Source organism: Heterodontus francisci, chromosome 24, assembly GCF_036365525.1.
Source record: "Heterodontus francisci isolate sHetFra1 chromosome 24, sHetFra1.hap1, whole genome shotgun sequence".
Classification (NCBI taxonomy): Eukaryota; Metazoa; Chordata; class Chondrichthyes; order Heterodontiformes; family Heterodontidae; genus Heterodontus; species Heterodontus francisci.
The window spans coordinates 42,531,827-42,549,645 of record NC_090394.1 but is presented as its reverse complement, the minus strand read 5'-3'; the positions used below and the strand labels follow the sequence as shown (position 1 = coordinate 42,549,645).

Sequence of the window (17,819 nt, the reverse complement as noted above, 5' to 3'; positions counted from 1 at the left end):
ATACAGCACAGAAACAGGTCCTTCGGCCCATCGTGTGTGTGCCGGCCATCAAGCACCTAACTATTCTAATCCCATTTTCCAGCACTTGGCCTGTAGCCATGTATGTTATGACGTTTCAAGTGCTCATCTAAATACTTCTTAAATGCCATGAGGGTTCTGCCACCTCTTCAGGCAGTGCGTTCCAGATTCCAACCACCTTCTGAGTGAAAAAATCTTTCCTCAAATCCCCTCTAAACCTCCTGCCCCTTACCTTAAATCTATGCCCCCTGGTTATTAGCCCCTCCACTAAGGGAAAAAGTTTCTTCCTATCTAACCTATCAATGCCCCTCATAATTTTATATATCTCAAACATGTCCCCCCTCAGCCTTCTCTGCTCTAAGGAAAACAACCCTAGCCTATCCAGTCTCTCTTCATAGCTGAAATGCTCCAGCCAGGCAACATCCTGGTGAATCTCCTCTGCACCCTCTCCAGTGAAGTCACATCCTTCCTATAGTGTGGTGACCAGAACTGTACACAGTACTCCAGCTGCGGCCTAACTAGCGTTTTATACAGTTCCATCATAACCTCCCTGCTCTTATATTCTATGCCTCAGCTAATAAAGGCAAGTATCCCATATGCCTTCCTAACCACCTTATCTACCTGTGCTGCTGCCTTCAGTGATCTATGGACAAGTACACCACAGTCCCTCTGACCCTCTGTACTTCCTAGGGTCCTCCCCTGTAAATATATAAGAATGTATATATAAATATATAAAAATGTATAAGAAAAATATAATAGTGAATAGTCAGCATGGATTTCAAAAAGGAGTAAATTGCTTGACCAACCTTACCTAATATTTTTAAGGAGGTGTCAGAGAGAGTAGACAATGGTAATGTGGTAAATGTAATTTATCTGAAATTTCAAAAGGCCTTTGATAACATGCCCCATAATAACCTAATGAATATGGTTGGAATGCGGAATCAGGGGAGAATTGGCAGAATGGATTGCGAGCTGACAGAAAGCAGAGAGTGGGAGTAAAGGGTAGTTATTCAGAGTGGCAGAAGGTGGGAAGTTATGTTCCACAAAAAATCAGTGCTGGGACCACTGTTGCTCACAACTTATATTAACAATTCGGACTTTGGAATCAAAAAAACAATTTTTAAATTTGCGGATGACACCAAATTGGGGGGAATAGTCAATATTGAGTAGGACTGCAACAAATTACAGGAGGATATTAATAAACTTGCAGAATGGGAAAATAATTGGCAAATGAAGTTCAAAACAGATAAATGTGTGGTAGTACATTTTGGTCAGAAGAGTAGGGAGATCGCGTATTACTTGAAAGGTGCCAGTCCAGGTGGGGTAGAGGAACAAAGGGATCTCGGAGTACAAACACGCCAATCAGTAAAAGTGGCAGCATGGGTTAGCAAGGCCATTAAAAAAAAAACAAATTAAGCACTAGACTTTACTTCTAGATGGATAGAATTGAAAAGTAGGAAAGTTATGCTAAATCTGTATCAAACCTTGGTTGGACCACACTGAGAGTATTGCGTGCATTTCTGGTCGACATGATCCAAAAAGGATATAGAGGCACTGGAGAGCGTGCAGAGAAGATTTACAAGAATGATACCAGAAAAGTGAGGGTATACATATCAGACAAGGATGGACAGGCTGGGTCTCTTTTCTCTTGAAAAGAGAAGGCTGAGGAGGGTGATCTAATCGAGGTCTTGACAATTATGAAAGGGTTTGATAGAGTAGATACAGAGAGAATGTTTCCTCTTGTGAGTAAGAGCATAACTAGAGGCCATCAATATAAGATAAACACCAAGAAATCCAATAGAGAATTCAGAAGACATTTCTTTACGCAAAGAGTGGTGAGAATGTGGTACTCAGTACCACAGGGAGTGGTTGAAGCGAATTTAAGGGGAGGCCAGATAAGCAGATGAGGGTAAAGGGAATAGAGGGTTACAATGATAGATTTAGATGAGGATTGATGAGCGGAAGCTTGATTGGAGCATAAACACTGACATGGACTGGTTGGACCAAATGGTCTGTTTCTGTGCCTTATATCCTATGTAATCCTTGTGTAACCCTACGGTATGGGGCAACAAGTAGAGAATTAACAGATACTTCAGTTATGGAGGTGGACTCTGACTATTTTGTGATTCTCTGAGTTTGGTGCACCTATTGATTCTCTCCTCTCCCTTCAACCTTTCTCTCTCTTTTTTCCAACCTCATTAAAATGGCTTTATTTCTTTCTGTCTTCAGTTCTAATGAGGGCTTCACATTTGAAACAATAATCTATCTTTTCTCTTTGCAGATTCTGGTTGACATGCTGTATGTTCACATCATTCTATGTTTTCATTGCCGATAGTCAACCATTGCAATAGCTGTGATTAGTTGACGAAGGATAGGCCAGAATCTAACTAAATCTCCTGCTCACAATTTCTTTTTTCATTCCCCCCTTCTGCTGTCTTTTCAGTTACATTGCCTCCTGGGGGAATTCAAGACTGGACATCAGTCCAATACCACTGTCAAAGTGCAGAGCAACAGGAGCAGTTAACAAATGGCTCAGTGATTGTATCACTGAGTGATGAAGTTATATAATTCAGATAGGTCCCAGATTCAATTTCCAATTCCTGCTGAGATTTGCAATTGTAAAGGTGCCCTCTGGGTGAAGGAGGAGAAATGTGACCTCAGTTTGCTGTTCCTGATCAGAGTAGAAGGAGCTTTACTCTGTATCTAACCTGTGCTGTACCTGCCTTGGGAATGTTTGATGGGACAGTGTAAAGGGACCTTTACTCTGTATCTAACCCGTGCTATACCAGCCTCAAGAGTGTTTGATGTTCAGTGGCTGGAATGGAAATTGTACCAGCATTTACATTCCTCGCTCTATTGAACACAAAATCCCTACGCTCACTTCATTTTCTTTGACTGTGACCCTTATTATGAAACATTGCACTTTGCATTGTAAAAGTAAATCAATCAAAGATGCACATCCTGAAGGAGACACAATAAAGACAGATTGGAGCATCTTCAGGAAACTTTATAGGCCAATCTGATATGGGTGAAAGTATCTGCAAAAAAACAGCAAATTCGAGCTGAACTCAACACAGAAATCTTCTTCAAAATAATAACAATTCACAAGCACAACACCTTTGGTAATCTGTAATATAGCTTAAAAATCATTCCCCTTTTTATTAATTACAGTTTTAATAAAATTCTTCATTTCACAGGACTAACAGCATAGCCTTATTTTTATATCTTTTTCAATAAGAAATCAATTTCTGTTCACTCTTCCGATTAACTTTAGGCTGTTGATACCCTCAACTGATTTCTTGATTTTCGTCCTTTTCCCAATCAAAGTCTTCTCCCGTAATCTGATGGAACATGACATTGAAAGGCCGGTAGAATTTCCGCAGTCTGTGGATTACGTCGGGATCTATTTTTGGATGAGTTCTCCCCTTGGATTTGCCTAGACACCTCGGTGTGCTGCTGTCCTCTGGTTTCTTCAGGCAAGGAAATCCCTTGGTTTTGTTGAAGTAAAAATGTTTGTCTGTGACAATCCTCTTGAGGCCCAAGAAGTCCTGCACTTTGCCCATTTCTCCGGCTGGATCAATGATGAGCCTCTCCCCGCTGACAAAATGGATCTGTGAGAGGGGAAAGAACTGGAGCCAGTTCTCCAGATGCAAGGCGTAGATCCCAATGCGGATAGCACTCCAAGAGGCATCGATCAGGCCCAGGGTCCTGTTCTTGAAGGCCAGAACCTCAAAGGTTGGAATCTCAGGTTTTTTGGACAGTGTCTGGGTATAGTCTGAAATGGCTCTGGTCACTGGGTTCCTGACCACCACAATCAGTTTGGTGTCCTTTGCCATCGAGAAGATTCGCTTTGGTGCCTCTCTGGTAACAAAGTAACTGGGTGTTTTCTCCATAGTGATCTGACCATCCAACGTCTTGGGCATCAAGCTTCTAAAGATAAAAAAAGATAGACTCTTTTAGCACTAGATCTTAGTTTTATTTTTTTACAGTTCCTTTCTCCTCCTCCTCTCACAACCCCCCATCCTGCACCCCCCCCACCACCCCCCCCAAATTCCCCACAGTGACTTGTACTGGCATATGGTTCAGTGGAGGCTGTACAGTGTTCTGCCCAACACTTAACGTGCAATGAACAGTACTAAAACAGACGCAGGAAAACATAGGGACCGGTTTTAACTCACTCAAAACCTATTCACTTATGCAGAGTTAAAATCGGGCCCATAAAAGCTAAAACCTGCACACACATTCAAGCAGAAAGCAGTGTATAGTCCCAAAATCATTACTACATCCCAACTGCCATCACAGTTGAAAGCAGCTAATTCAGCAAAGACTGAAGATTGAACCAAGAATCTGCTGATCAGAAAGGCTCAGTTGGACACTGGGTAGTGCCTTTACCCAGTTCTTAGCTTTGCCCACATAACCAAAATCACTGATCTTTAACAGGAGGGAATTGAAGCAAGTTGAGAATTTCAACCTGATCATCTGCCCTGTGATGTTATGTTTAATTGGTCAGTGACTTACTCATCAATCACAGAGGAAATAAAATAAATAGAAAGGAAGAACTTGCATTTCTATGGTATATTTCACAACATCAGGACATCATAAAGTGCTTTACAGCCAATGAAGTACCTTTAAAGTGTAATCACTGCTGTAATGTAGGATATACAGCAGCCAATTTGGACACAGCAAGGTCCCACAAATTAATGAGATAGGTGACGAGATCATATGTTTTAGTGATGTTCGTTGACAGATAAATGATGGCCAAGAAACTGGGAGAACTCCCCATCTCTCCTTTAAATAGTGGCCATGGGATCTTTTACATTCCCTCAAGAGGGCAGATGATGTCTCAGTTTAATATCTCATCTGAAAGGAAGCACCTCTGACAGTGCAGCATTCCCATAGTACTGCACTGGAGTAGCAGCCTGGATTATATGCTCAGGTCTCTGGACTGAGACTCTAACGCACAACCTTCTGACTCAGAGGTGAGAGCCCAACCATTGATTCATGGCTGGCACCTCAAACAATACTAAGAGGTTTGGCAATATTATTGTCTCTGTCCCTGGTACTATCTGCTGTTCAGTTCCATCGGGACCCAGTGACTGTCTTTGGGGTATATTTCATGGTCCCATGATTCTCTCTGGGGTACAGTTTCCAGAGGGCCCAGATTCCCTCTGGGGACCTTTTTCAGTCTAGGGTGCAGTTCATCGGGCCTCTGATTCCCTCTGAGACATAGTTCCATGGAGCCCTTATCCTCTAGGGTAGAGGATTGATTCCCTGATGGGGTGCTGTCTTTTGCTAAGGTATAGTTAACTGGGATATAACTGTGTGTACTGGTACGGTGTTTATTCATATTGTATGCACCAGTGCTGTGTATACTTGTACTGATACTACCAATGCATTTTTTAAAGGAAAATTGAATATAAATTGATAACACGGCTAAGAGAGAGAGAGTAGAGAAATGAGATTGACTTCGGATTATTCCAATAAACAGTCAGCACAAACACAGTGGTCCAAATGGCCTCCTTTTGTGCTATAAGCTTCTGCCGTTCTATGGCTGTAACGCAAAAACAAAGGATCAAATGGAAAGTCTGTGACTGATGAAAATAAACAGAACATGATGGAGAGTATGATTTTGTTACAACCTTTCCAGTGAAAACAATAACATTACATCATTTACAAAGCCCTGCACCATTTCCATTGAGTTTATGTTCATCATCATACACTGTATTTAGATGATGTATAACAGCAAACTCTTTGTTAAAATTACATCATGTATTTTAAGTACATCTACATTCAATAGCTTAACAAAGTATTGAAATTAATTTCTCTCGGCAGTTTATTTCAGATTAAGTACCTCCAGCATTTCTTCCAAGGCTAAGCAATTTCTTTATCCCTTTTTGAATCGAATCAATAATTCATCTTACACATAGTCTGTTACCATTTGTATAAATATCCCAACAGGGTGGATTGCTGAAGTGTGAGCTTAATATTTGTGGGTAGCTTAGGCTGTGTTTGCATGACATAACACATTGAGAAGTTCTTTTGAATGGACTGCAATGATCGCTGTGTGTGTCAGGGCTCCACATGCTTTATATGGGGTGTTATTAGGGTTTAGACACTCAATCAGCCCAGATCCAGTCTACAGGGTGTTGGAGATTCTGGAAGACCTGGAGTAGGTTATTTGACAGGGAGATCTATTCATAGATCCAACTGTCCAGCTGCATTACTTAAGGATGAGTACAGCAGGCAAAGTTCTATCTGCTTCACTCACCTCAATGCATGTAGACTTGTGTAATTGGGAAATGGTGTCTTTGTATGGGTGTCTGTGAGTATACATGATATCTATGAGAGTGCATGCATCTATGGCTAAATTTTTGTGTGTCTATATGTATGTATCCATGGTTATAAATGTGTGTGTTATGTATGTGTGTGTCTGTGAATCTGTTTGTCCATTCCTGTGTGTGTGTGATGTGTGTGTATATATGTGTGTGTGTGTACTGACATATATATTATATATATAATATGTGTATGTGTGTTTCTAGGGGTCTGTCTCCTGAATGAAAACATACATCTATGTTTGCTAAAATGTGGTACCTGCCCTGGGTTTATTTGATGGGACAGTACAGAAGGAGCTTTACTCTATATCTAATCAAATAATGACCATACATTCACGTGATAAATAAAAACTCCAGGCTGGATGAAATGATCCATAACCCACATACCCAATGTGCTTTTCCAATCTTAGATCAATGGTTTGGGAATTTTGCATGAGAAATAAAAACTTCACAACGTAAGGAATAGATATACTTTGGCTCCATACTGCAGGAAATACCACAATACATCAATGATTGTTTTCATCAGTTAATGAATGAAGTAGGTTGTGCTAGTGTTGTTTATCGGTGTTTCCAACTAATATGTCATAGCAAGGGACAACAATCAACAGCTTACCAAAACAGCTAAAAAGTGTAGAAATACTTGGAGAGAATGGCATGTTATGTCTGCTACTAAGTCAACCACTGAAGGAGTGATTGAGGGATTGGTGTATTACAGTAGGAATAGGAATGCCAACTCTGGTTGGAAGTATTCCTGGAGGTTTCATCATATCATTTACCTGCATGGCCTAGAACCACCCCCAGCAGGTAAACAGCCTATTTCTATCTTCCATATTTTTCTAAGTAATAAATGAAAGTATTCAAAGACATTGCAAAAAACTTACTTTTTTATGGTTTTGCCCCTGAGTTGCTCACAGCAGGGGTATAGAGATTAATCTTTAATTCCTAGAGACTCCAGGACAATCCTGGGTGGTTGGCAGTTCTAAATGAGGATATTGCAGTTTTACTTTGTTTATTTTTCTTTCACAAATCTCACTGGAGGTGGTCTAGGGGGGCAGTACAAGGCTGTGCATCACTCAGACAGATTCATCATACTAATAAATATGTGATTTAAAGGGAAGAGAATCCTGCCAACAGGATCTTTAAAGAGAGTTTGATCAGCAGAAAACCCTTTAAAGGGAGACGCCACAACTCCACTGGAGTGCAGCAGGGTGAGATTTCACTCGCCCCGTATCTCCATCGCAATCCCAGTAATATATAAATTGGAACATTCCCTGTAATCTCCAGATTGGGAACAAACTATGCAATCTGTAAATTGGGAACATTCCCTGTAATCTCCAGATCAGGAACATTCCCGGTAATCTGTAGATCGGGAAAAATCCCTGTGATCTGTAGATCAGGAACAATCTCTGTAAACTGTAGATTGGAAACAATCCCTGTAATCTGTATCAACTTTATCAACTTTGCTTCTAATTTCCACCCTTCTCTCACCTTTACATGGTCCATCTCCGACACTTCCCTTCCCTTCCTCGACTTTGCTGTCTCCATCTCTGGGGATAGGCTGTCTACTAATATTCATTATAAGCCCACTGACTCCCACAGCTACCTCGACTACACTTCTTCACATATAATAAAAGCAAAATACTGCGGATGCTGGAAATCTGAAACAAAAACAAGAAATGCTGGATTCACTCAGCAGGTCTGGCAGCATCTGTGGAAAGAGAAGCAGAGTTAACGTTTCGGGTCAGTGACCCTTCTTCGGAACTGAGTCCCAGTTCCGAAGAAGGGTCACTGACCCGAAACGTTAACTCTGCTTCTCTTTCCACAGATGCTGCCAGACCTGCTGAGTGAATCCAGCATTTCTTGTTTTTGTTACACTTCTTCACACCCTGCCTCCTGTAGGGACTCCATTCCATTCTCCCAGTTTCTCCGTCTCCGCCGCATCTGCTCTGATGATGCTACTTTCCATGACAGCGCTTCTGATATGTCTACCTTTTTCTTCAACCGAGGATTCCCCCCCACTGTTGTTGACAGGGCCCTCAACCGTGTCTGGCTCATTTCCCGCACATCTACCCTCACCCCTCCCTTCCCTCCCAGAACCGCGACAGGATTCCCCTTGTCCTCACTTTCCACCCCATCAGCCTCCATAGCCAAAGAATCATCCTCTGCCATTTCCACCACCTCCAGCATAATGCCACTACCAAAGGCATCTTCCCCTCCCTTCCCCTGTCAGCATTCCGAAGGGATCGTTCCCTCCGCGACACCCTGGTCCACTCCTCCATTACCCCCACCACCTGGTCCCCTTCCCACGGCACCTTCCCCTGCAAGCACAGGAGGTGTAATACCTGCCCATTTACCTCCTCTCTCCTCACTATCCAAGGCCCCAAACACTCCTTTCAGGTGAAGCAGTGATTTACTTGTACTTCTTTCAATGTAGTATACTGTATTCGCTGCTCACTATGTCGTCTCCTCTACATTGGGGAGACCAAATGGAGACTGGGTGACTGCTTTACGGAACACCTCTGCTCAGTCCAAAAGCATGACTCCGAGCTTCCGGTTGCTTGCCATTTCAACACTCCCCCCAGCTCTCATGTTCACATCTCTGTCCTGGGATTGCTGCAGTGTTCCAGTAAACATCAACGCAAGCTCGAGGAACAGCATCTCATTTACCAATTAGGCACACTACAACCTGCTGGACTGAACATTTTTTCCAGAGCATGACGGGCCCCCCATTTTACTTTTATCTTCAGTTATTTTTTATTTTTTTTGGTTTATTTTAGTTTAGTTTGTTTCTACTGTGCCTACCCACTGTTTTTTTCATGTTTGTGCTTGTGGCTGTTTGGCTTTCAGTCCATTAACACCCAATCTGTACTAATGCCTTTCACCATTAACATATTGTTTGCCTTTGCTCCATGACCTTCTGGTCAGCTATTCTGTGACCTTGTCCTATCAATACGTTCTCTTTTGTTATCTCTTGTCCCACCCCTGCTTTACTTGCTTAAAATCTTTTATGTTTCTTATATCTGCCAGTTCTGAAGAAGGGTCACTGACCTGAAATGTTAACTCTGTTTTTCTCTCCACAGATGCTGCCAGACCTGCTGAATTTTTCCAGCACTTTCTGTTTTTATTCCTGTAATCTGTAGATCAGGAGAATTCCCTGTAATCTGCAAATCAGGAACAATCCTTGTAATCGACAGATTGGGAAGAATCTCTGTAATCTCTAGGTCAAGAACAATCCTTGTTATCTATAGATAAAGAATATTCCCTGTAATCTATAGATCAGGAACAATCCTTGTTATTTATAGATAAGGAATATTCCCTGTAATTTACAGATCGGGAACAGTCCCTATCATTTATATAGATGTGACAATTCTTGACTTTAATTGGCTGTATTCCTACACATTTCACTCAGATTGTATATCATGGAGTAATATTTACTCGGAACTGGGTTGAAAGTGCTGCAAACTCATTTTGTTTATGACAATTGTAGCCATCAACCTGAGCTGGATTCAAGCCCAGGTCAGCAGAGTTGAAAGAGCTGTGTACTAACCCACTAATGCATGAATCCACTTGAAAGACCACACTGTGAACCTGCCTTTCATAAACACAAGAGTTCAGATAGAGGATGAAATGTTGTGCAACTCCAGAGTGGATTTTAACAAGGGCTTTATATTTTTCTTTCTTATGGCTCACGCAGATGTCGAGAAACAGCTATAATTTTACATTCAGATAATTGCGCCAAGAGGAGCAGAGTATATCACTGTGATGCCTCCTTCATATTTGTGAATTGGGGATTGAGTCATTGCATGTTCCATGGTCTGTTCTGTGACCACAGTTACTTACTGGAGAGTTTTTAATTTTCCATTTGTGTATCAAGTATCCATATCTGCTATGATGTGTGCTGATGTAGTTTAGGCTTACCCATAAGCTTCAACAACAACAACAATAACTTGTACTTATACAGCACCTTTAACATAATAAAATATCCCAAGGTGCTCCATGGAAGCGCTATGAAGAAACATTAGACATCAAGGCACATCAGAAGGTATTAGGGCAAGTGACCAAAAGCTTGATCAAAGAGGTAGGCTTTAAACAGCACCTTAAAGGAGGAAGGAGCAGTAGAGACGGAGAGCTTTAGGGAGGGAATTCCAGAGCTTAGGGCCTAGGCAGCTGAACGTACTGCCACCAAGAGTGGAACAACTGAAATCAGGGATGCTGAAAAGACCAGAATTAGATGAGCGCAGATATTTCATAGGCTTGTGGGGCTGGAGGAGATGACAGAGGTAGGGATGGGGGCGGGGATTGGGGGGGGTGTTCCCATGGAGGGGTTTGAAAACAAGGATGAAAATTTTAAAATTGGGGCATTGTTTAACTGAGAGCCAGTGTAGGTCAGCGATCACGGGGGTGATGGCTGAATGGGACCTTGTGCAAGTTCGGACACAGGCAGCAGAGTTTTCGATGACCTTAAGTTTACGGAGGGTAGACTGGGAAACTATCCAGGAGTGCAGTGGAATTGTCAAATCTAGAGGTAACAAAGGCATGGATGTGGGCTTCAGCAGCAGATGAGCTGAAACAGGGGTAGCGTCGGGTTATTTTTACGGAGGTAGAAATAGGCAATCTTAGTGATGGTGTGCATATGTGGTCAGAAGCTGATCTTGGGGTCAAATATGATACCAAGGTTACAAACAGCCTGGTTCAGCCTCAGAAATTTTCCAGCAAGAGGGATGAAGCCGGTGACTAAGGATGACCGAAGACAATGGCTTAGGCTTTCCCAATATTTAATTGGAGGAAATTTCTGCTCATCTAGTACTGTATGTGGGACAAGCAGTCTGATAATTTAGAAACAGTGGAGGGGTTGAATGATGGTGGTGAGGTAGCGCTGGCTGTAATCAGCATACATGTGGAAACGGTTGCTGTGTTTTCACATGATGTTGCTGAGGGGCAGCATGTAGATGAGAAATAGGAGGGAGCTAAGAATAGATCTTTGGGGGACTCCAGAGGTAACAGAGTAAGAATGTGAAGAGAAGCCATTACAAGTGATTCTCTGGCTACAATTAGATAGATAAGGATGGAACCAAACGAGATGACGGTGGAGAGGCTTTGGAGGAGGATGGTGTGGTCAATATTGTCAAAGGCTGCCGACAGATCAAGAGGACGAAGAGGGATAGTATACCGTTGTTACAGTCACATAGGACATTATTTGTGACTTTGATATGAGCTGCTTCAGCACTGTGGCAGAGACTGAAACCTGATTGGAGGGATTCAAATATGGAGTTCCAGGAAAGATGGGCATGGATTTTGGAGGTGACAACACGTTCAAGGACATTGGAGAAGAAAGGGAGGTTGGAGATAGGGCGGTAGTTTGCAAGGACAGAGGAGTGATGACTGCAGATTTGAAGGTGAGGGAGACAGTACCAGAAGACAGAAAACTGTTAACAAGATCAGTTAACCATTGGATGCAGGAAGGGAAGTTGGGTCGTCAGCACTTTAGTGGGAATAGGGTCGAGGGAGTAACATCAACTGATAGAGCAATGCAGGAAGCATATGGCCCTGTAGAGCTTTGTTGACCAGATGTTATGGTCTCAGTAAAGTGCAGCAACCTCCTCACACTCAGTTCTTCCTTACAAATTGACTCAATTGCAATAGTTTTTTTCATTTATTCTCAGGATGTGGGCATCACGAGCAAGATCACATTTATGGCTCATCCCCAACTGATTAGAGAAGATGGTGGTAGGCATTGTCGCAGGGTTTCCCCCAATCTTATGCCTAAGATATGACGGGAGATCAGGAGAACACTTTTTTATTCATTTCATGGGATGTGAGCATCACTGGCAAGACCAGCATTTGTTGCCCACCCCTAATTGCCCTTGAGAAAGTGGTGATGAGCCTCCTTCTTAAACTGCTGCAGTCCACTTAAAATATTCCAGACATTGAGCATTGCCAGTTAGCATTTTCTGCCACCATTACTCCCTGTTTACTTCCATCTTTATTAGCCAGTGGAAAATCCCCTGGAAAGGAGGCATTACCCCTGAAATAATCAAGAGTGCTAAGCCTGCTATACTTTCAGCACTCTACGAACTGCTTTGCCTGTGCTGGGACGAGGGAGCAATACTACAGGACATGCGCGATGCCAATATCATCACCCTCTATAAGAACAAGGGTGACCGCGGCGACTGCAACAACTACCGTGGAATCTCCCTGCTCAGCATAGTGGGGAAAGTCTTCGCTCGAGTTTCTTTAAACAGGCTCCAGAAGCTGGCTGAGCGCGTCTACCCTGAGGCACAGTGTGGCTTTCGAACAGAGAGATCCACCATTGACATGCTGTTCTCCCTTCACCAGCTACTGGAGAAATGCCACGAACAACAGATGCCCCTCTATGTTGCTTTCATTGATCTCACCAAAGCCTTTGACCTCGTCAGCAGACGTGGTCTCTTCAGACTACTAGAAAAGATCGGATGTCCACCAAAGCTACGAAGTATCATCACCTCATTCCATGACAATATGAAAGACACAATTCAGCATAGCGGCGCCTCATCAGAGCCCTTTCCTATCCTGAGTGGTGTGAAACAGGGCTGTGTTCTCGCACCTACACTGTTTGGGAGCTTCTTCTCACTGCTGCTCTCACATGTGTTCAAGGCTTCAGAAGAAAGAATTTTCCTTCACACAAGATCTGGTGGCAGGTTGTTCAACCTTGCCCGTCTAAGAGCGAAGACCAAAGTACGGAAAGTCCTCATCAGGGAACTCCTCTTTGCTGACGATGCTGCATTAACATCTCACACTGAAGAGTGTCTGCAGAGACTCATCGACAGGATTGCGGCTGCCTGCAACGATTTTGACCTAACCATCAGCCTCAAGAAAACGAACATCACGGGACAGGACGTCAGAAATGCTCTATCCATCAATATCGGCGACCATGCCCTGGAAGTGATTTAAGAGTTCACCTACCTCGGCTCAACTATCACCAGTAACCTGTCTCTCGATGCAGAAATCAACAAGCACATGGGAAAGGCTTCCACTGCTATATCCAGGCTGGCCAGGAGAGTGTGGGAAAATGGCGCACTGACACGGAACACAAAAGTCCGAGTGTATCAAGCCTGTGTCCTCAGTACCTTGCTCTACGGCAGCGAGGCCTGGACAACGTATGTCAGCCAAGAGCAACGTCTCAATTCATTCCATCTTCGTTGCCTCCGGAGAATCCTTGGCATCAGGTGGCAGGACCATATCTCCAACACAGAAGTCCTCGAGATGGTCAACATCCCCAGCACATACACCCTACTGAGCCAGCGGCACTTGAGATGGCTTGGCCATGTGAGCCCCATGGAAGATGGCAGGATCCCCAAGGACACATTGTACATCGAGCTCGTCACTGGTATCAGACCCACCGGCCGTCCATGTCTCCGCTTTAAAGACGTCTGCAAACGCGACATGAAGACCTGTGACATTGATCACAAGTCGTGGGAGTCAGTTGCCAGCGATCGCCAGAGCTGGCGGGTAGCCATAAAGGCGGGGCTAAAGTGTGGCGCGTCAAAGAGACTTAGCAGTTGGCAGGAAAAAGGACAGAAGCGCAAGGGGAGAGCCAACTGTGTAACAGCCCCAACAACCAATGTTATCTGCAGCACCTGTGGAAGAGTCTGACACTCTAGAATTGGCCTTTATAGCCACTCCAGGCGCTGCTTCACAAACCACTGACCACCTCTAGGCACTTACCCATTGTCTGTTGAGACAAGGAGGCCAAAGAAGGAGAAGAAGTTACTCCCTGTTTACTTCCATCTTTATTTGTACAAACAGAAAATATGGCCTTACATCTGCTCCATGCAGAATGACAAGGCTTTTCCACTCATGATATTTCACTGAACAGAGAACTGCTTAATGAGAGACAGTGTAAAGTCATCACAGGCAAGTGACATCACTGCAGGGAGCTGGGTTTTTATATATAGGGGCTTTGTGGCATTTGTAATAAGTACTAATGACTGACTCCTAACGAATCACTGTAACATGCTCTGTACAACACACTCTTCCTGTAACTAATACTCTCCATAAAACAGCCCTGAATGTAACTCTCTGATCGACCCACACCGTGGGCTGGATTTTGTGCTGGACACAGGGCTTCCAGCGCTGGGCCACCCCCCGGAGTGATCCTCTGGTCTTTTTAAATCAAAATTTCCGGAGGCAGGATCCCTGTCCCTTTAAAGACGGGGATCCAGCCTCCATGAGCTGCCAGCCAATCAGAGGGCTGACAGCTCAGCAGTATCGCCAGCGCCACCAGAAATAGTGGCCACTGTCGGTACTGCAGAGGCCTCAGACCCAGCCCCAGTGCTGGAACCCCAGACAAGAAGTAGGTGAGGTGGTGTTGCCGGGGCCAGCCGGAAGGCCCTGGCAAGGGGGGGGGCTGGGTGGTGGTCTTGCAGTCTGGCGGGGGTCCGGGGGGGTGAATTGGTTCCCGGTGTGGGTTCTCCGTGGGCCACACATTGCCACCATCCCCCCAAGCCTGCAGGGAGGGCCTGTAACCTTATGTTACAAGGTGACTTCCCCGCGTGGTGGAACCCCCCCCCCCCCCAATACACATCGCTGGTAAGATCCCAGCATAGGTGGGAAGAGACCCTTAATTGGCTGCTAATAGGCCACTTAAGGGCCTCAATTGGCCTCTGGCGGGTAAGCCACCGTTGGTCTATCCTGCCCCGGGATCATCGCTGGGCGACAGGGAAGCATTGGGCCCTCCGCCCCGCTTCCACCCGTCGTGATACTCAATGCCCCCCGCCTCCAATCTTGCCTCATGGAGCCACACAAAATCCCAGCCCCTCACTGTAACTCTCTCCAATGTACCCAACAATCTCACTGTAAAACACTTTGATATACCCCTCACCCTCACTGTAAGACTCTGATATACCCTACCTCCTCGCTGTAACACTCTCTGTTATACCCCACAACTTCACTGAAACATTCTCTGTATTATACACGCTTGCTGAAAAAACAAATATTATACGCTGTGCCATAAAACTGTGGCACAAGATGATGATTAGTGTTTTGTTTTCAGCTTGCATCTTGTGTGTGTCTCAGTGTCAGGTCCTGCTCACTCAGTAAAAGGTATAGACTCTCTCCTGTTTGTTACAGTATGTCTTGTGTTTCACTCAAGAATCAACTCTTGTATTGATTGTTGTCCAAGAGGCCTCTGAACACAGAGATGCCATTGAGCTACACCATATAAAAGGGAACAATTGATTCCTGTGTGGCTCTGTGTGATTTGTATTTCTCTATGTCAGTTTAGGCCTTCTCCCAACCCGCTGTCCATGTTTGTTACAATGTTTTCACAGGCAGACTTTCGTCACTTATAACCTCATGTGTGCAGTGTATGGATTAGCATGCCATAGGATTAACAAAGACCCTTTTCAGAATCTTAAACCTGAGTTCTTTGATGATAATTTACACAGATACAAGCCTCTGTGCCCATGGAGTTCTCTCTCCACTCTGACATGGGAATACTGTAGAATTGACTGAACTGAAAAAACTGGTATAAAACTTACCGTATTTATTCCAACCTGTGAAGCCTATGAATACTGAGCTTCAATCAAGCCAGACCAAAGGTACAATGGTGAATGATACTGACATTCCATAGTAAAGAACACTAATGAGAACTGATACTGCTTTACCCAGTAACCTATATACAATATATCTTGTTTCTTCTTAGCTGTAATCTATTCAGAGTTTTTGAGGGTATAACTAGAAGCATAAGGGGGAAGATGTAGTGTATTTTGATTTTCAAAAGGCTTTCAATAAGTGCCACACAAAAGGATGTTACATAAGATTAGGACTCATGGGATTGGGGATAATATATCAGCATGGATTAAGGATTGGTTAATGAACAGAAACAGAGTAGGAATTGGGACATTTTTGGGTCGGCAGTTTGTAACTATTGTGCTCCTGTCTGAGCTATTTACAGTCTGTATCAATGACTTAGATCAGGAGATCGAGTGTAATGTATCCAAGCTTGCTGCTAATACAAAGCTAGGTGGTAAAGTAAGCTATCAGGAGGATACAAAGAGATTACAAAGGGATAGAGACAGATTAAGGAGTGGGCAAGAAGGTGGCAAATGGGGTATAATGTGGAGAAATGTGAAATTATCCACTTTGGTAGGAAAATTAGAAAAGCAGAATATTTTTTAAAAGGTGAGAGGCTGGCAAATGTTGGTATTCAGAGGGATTTGGGGAGGTGGTGGGGTCCTTGTACATAAATCACAGATGCAGGTAAAGAAAACAATAAGGAAAGCAAACGGTATGTTAACTTTTATTGCATGGGGAGGTGGAGTATAAGAGTAAGGAAGTCTTGCTGCAATGATTTAGAGGGCTTTGGTGCCACCACAGTTTTGGTACAGTTTTGGTCTCCTTACCTAAGGAAGGATATATTTGTCTATGAGGTGGGTACATGAAGGTTCACTAGATTGATTCCTGGGATGAGAGGGTTGTTGTATGAGGAGAGATTGAGTGGAATATATTCTCTGCAATTTAGAAGAATCAGAGGTAATATTGAAATGTATAAAATTTTTAGAGGGCTTGACAGGGCTAGATACTGAGAGGCTGTTTCCCCTTGCTTGAGAGGCTAGAACTGGTAGGTATAGTCTCAGGATAAGGAGATGGCCATTTAGGACTCAACTGAGGAGCAATTTCTTCATTCGGAGGGTTCTGAAACTTTGGATTTCTCTACCCCAGAGGGCTGTGGATGCTCAGTTGTTGAGTATATTTTAGACTGAAATCCATAGATTTTTACACACCAAAGGAATAAAATCATATAGGGATCGGGTGAGAAAGTGGAAGTCAAAGATCAGCTATGATCTTATTGAATGGCAGAGCAGGCTCAAGGGGTCATATGGCTTAATCCTGTTTTTTCTTCTTGTTTTTATGATCTGGTAAAGTAAGTTTAGATTGTATCCAACCCCAGTCGGTACAAATAATATCCACAATACCTTATTATGTAATTACAGTCCTAAAGGAGAAATTTAATAATACAGAAAACACTTAATATCAAGTAGAACAAGTCCATCATAATCAGCTCCTGTACATGTATAGTATACATGTATACTGGGTAAAAGGGAACATTCCTGTCTGGTATTCTACAGCTCGTGTGTCTCACTGTCTGTTCCTGTATATGTACAGTACACATTGAGTATAAGGGAAGTAAGAGTGAGTCTTAAATAAAGGCAAATTTATGGGCATGAAAGCTGAGCTAGCTGAAGTGAATCGGGTTACTAGGCGAGGAGATAGATCAATAGAGAAGCAGTAGCAGACATTCAAGGAGATAATTCAGAATACTCAGGGTAAGTATATTCCTACTATAAAGAAAAATTCTAATGGGAGGACCCACCATCTGTGTTTCACTCAAGAAGTTAAAGAAAGCATCAAACTTAAGGAAAAGGCATACAATTGTGCAAAGATGAGTGCTAGGTCAGATGATTGGTCAGAATATAAAGAACGGCAGAG

The 17,819-nt window shown here is 43.4% G+C and overlaps 1 protein-coding gene across 1 annotated transcript in view; it reads right to left on the bottom strand.

The window, feature by feature from the left end:
- Positions 1-3,088: 3,088 nt before the first annotated feature.
- Positions 3,089-17,819, bottom strand: part of hs3st4 (heparan sulfate (glucosamine) 3-O-sulfotransferase 4) — a 222,323-nt gene continuing 207,592 nt past the window's right edge. The window contains exon 2 of the mRNA XM_068056842.1: positions 3,089-3,948. Within this exon, the coding sequence (XP_067912943.1) occupies positions 3,306-3,948 (643 nt within the window). The 3' untranslated portion in view covers positions 3,089-3,305. The remainder of the gene's footprint in view (positions 3,949-17,819) is intronic.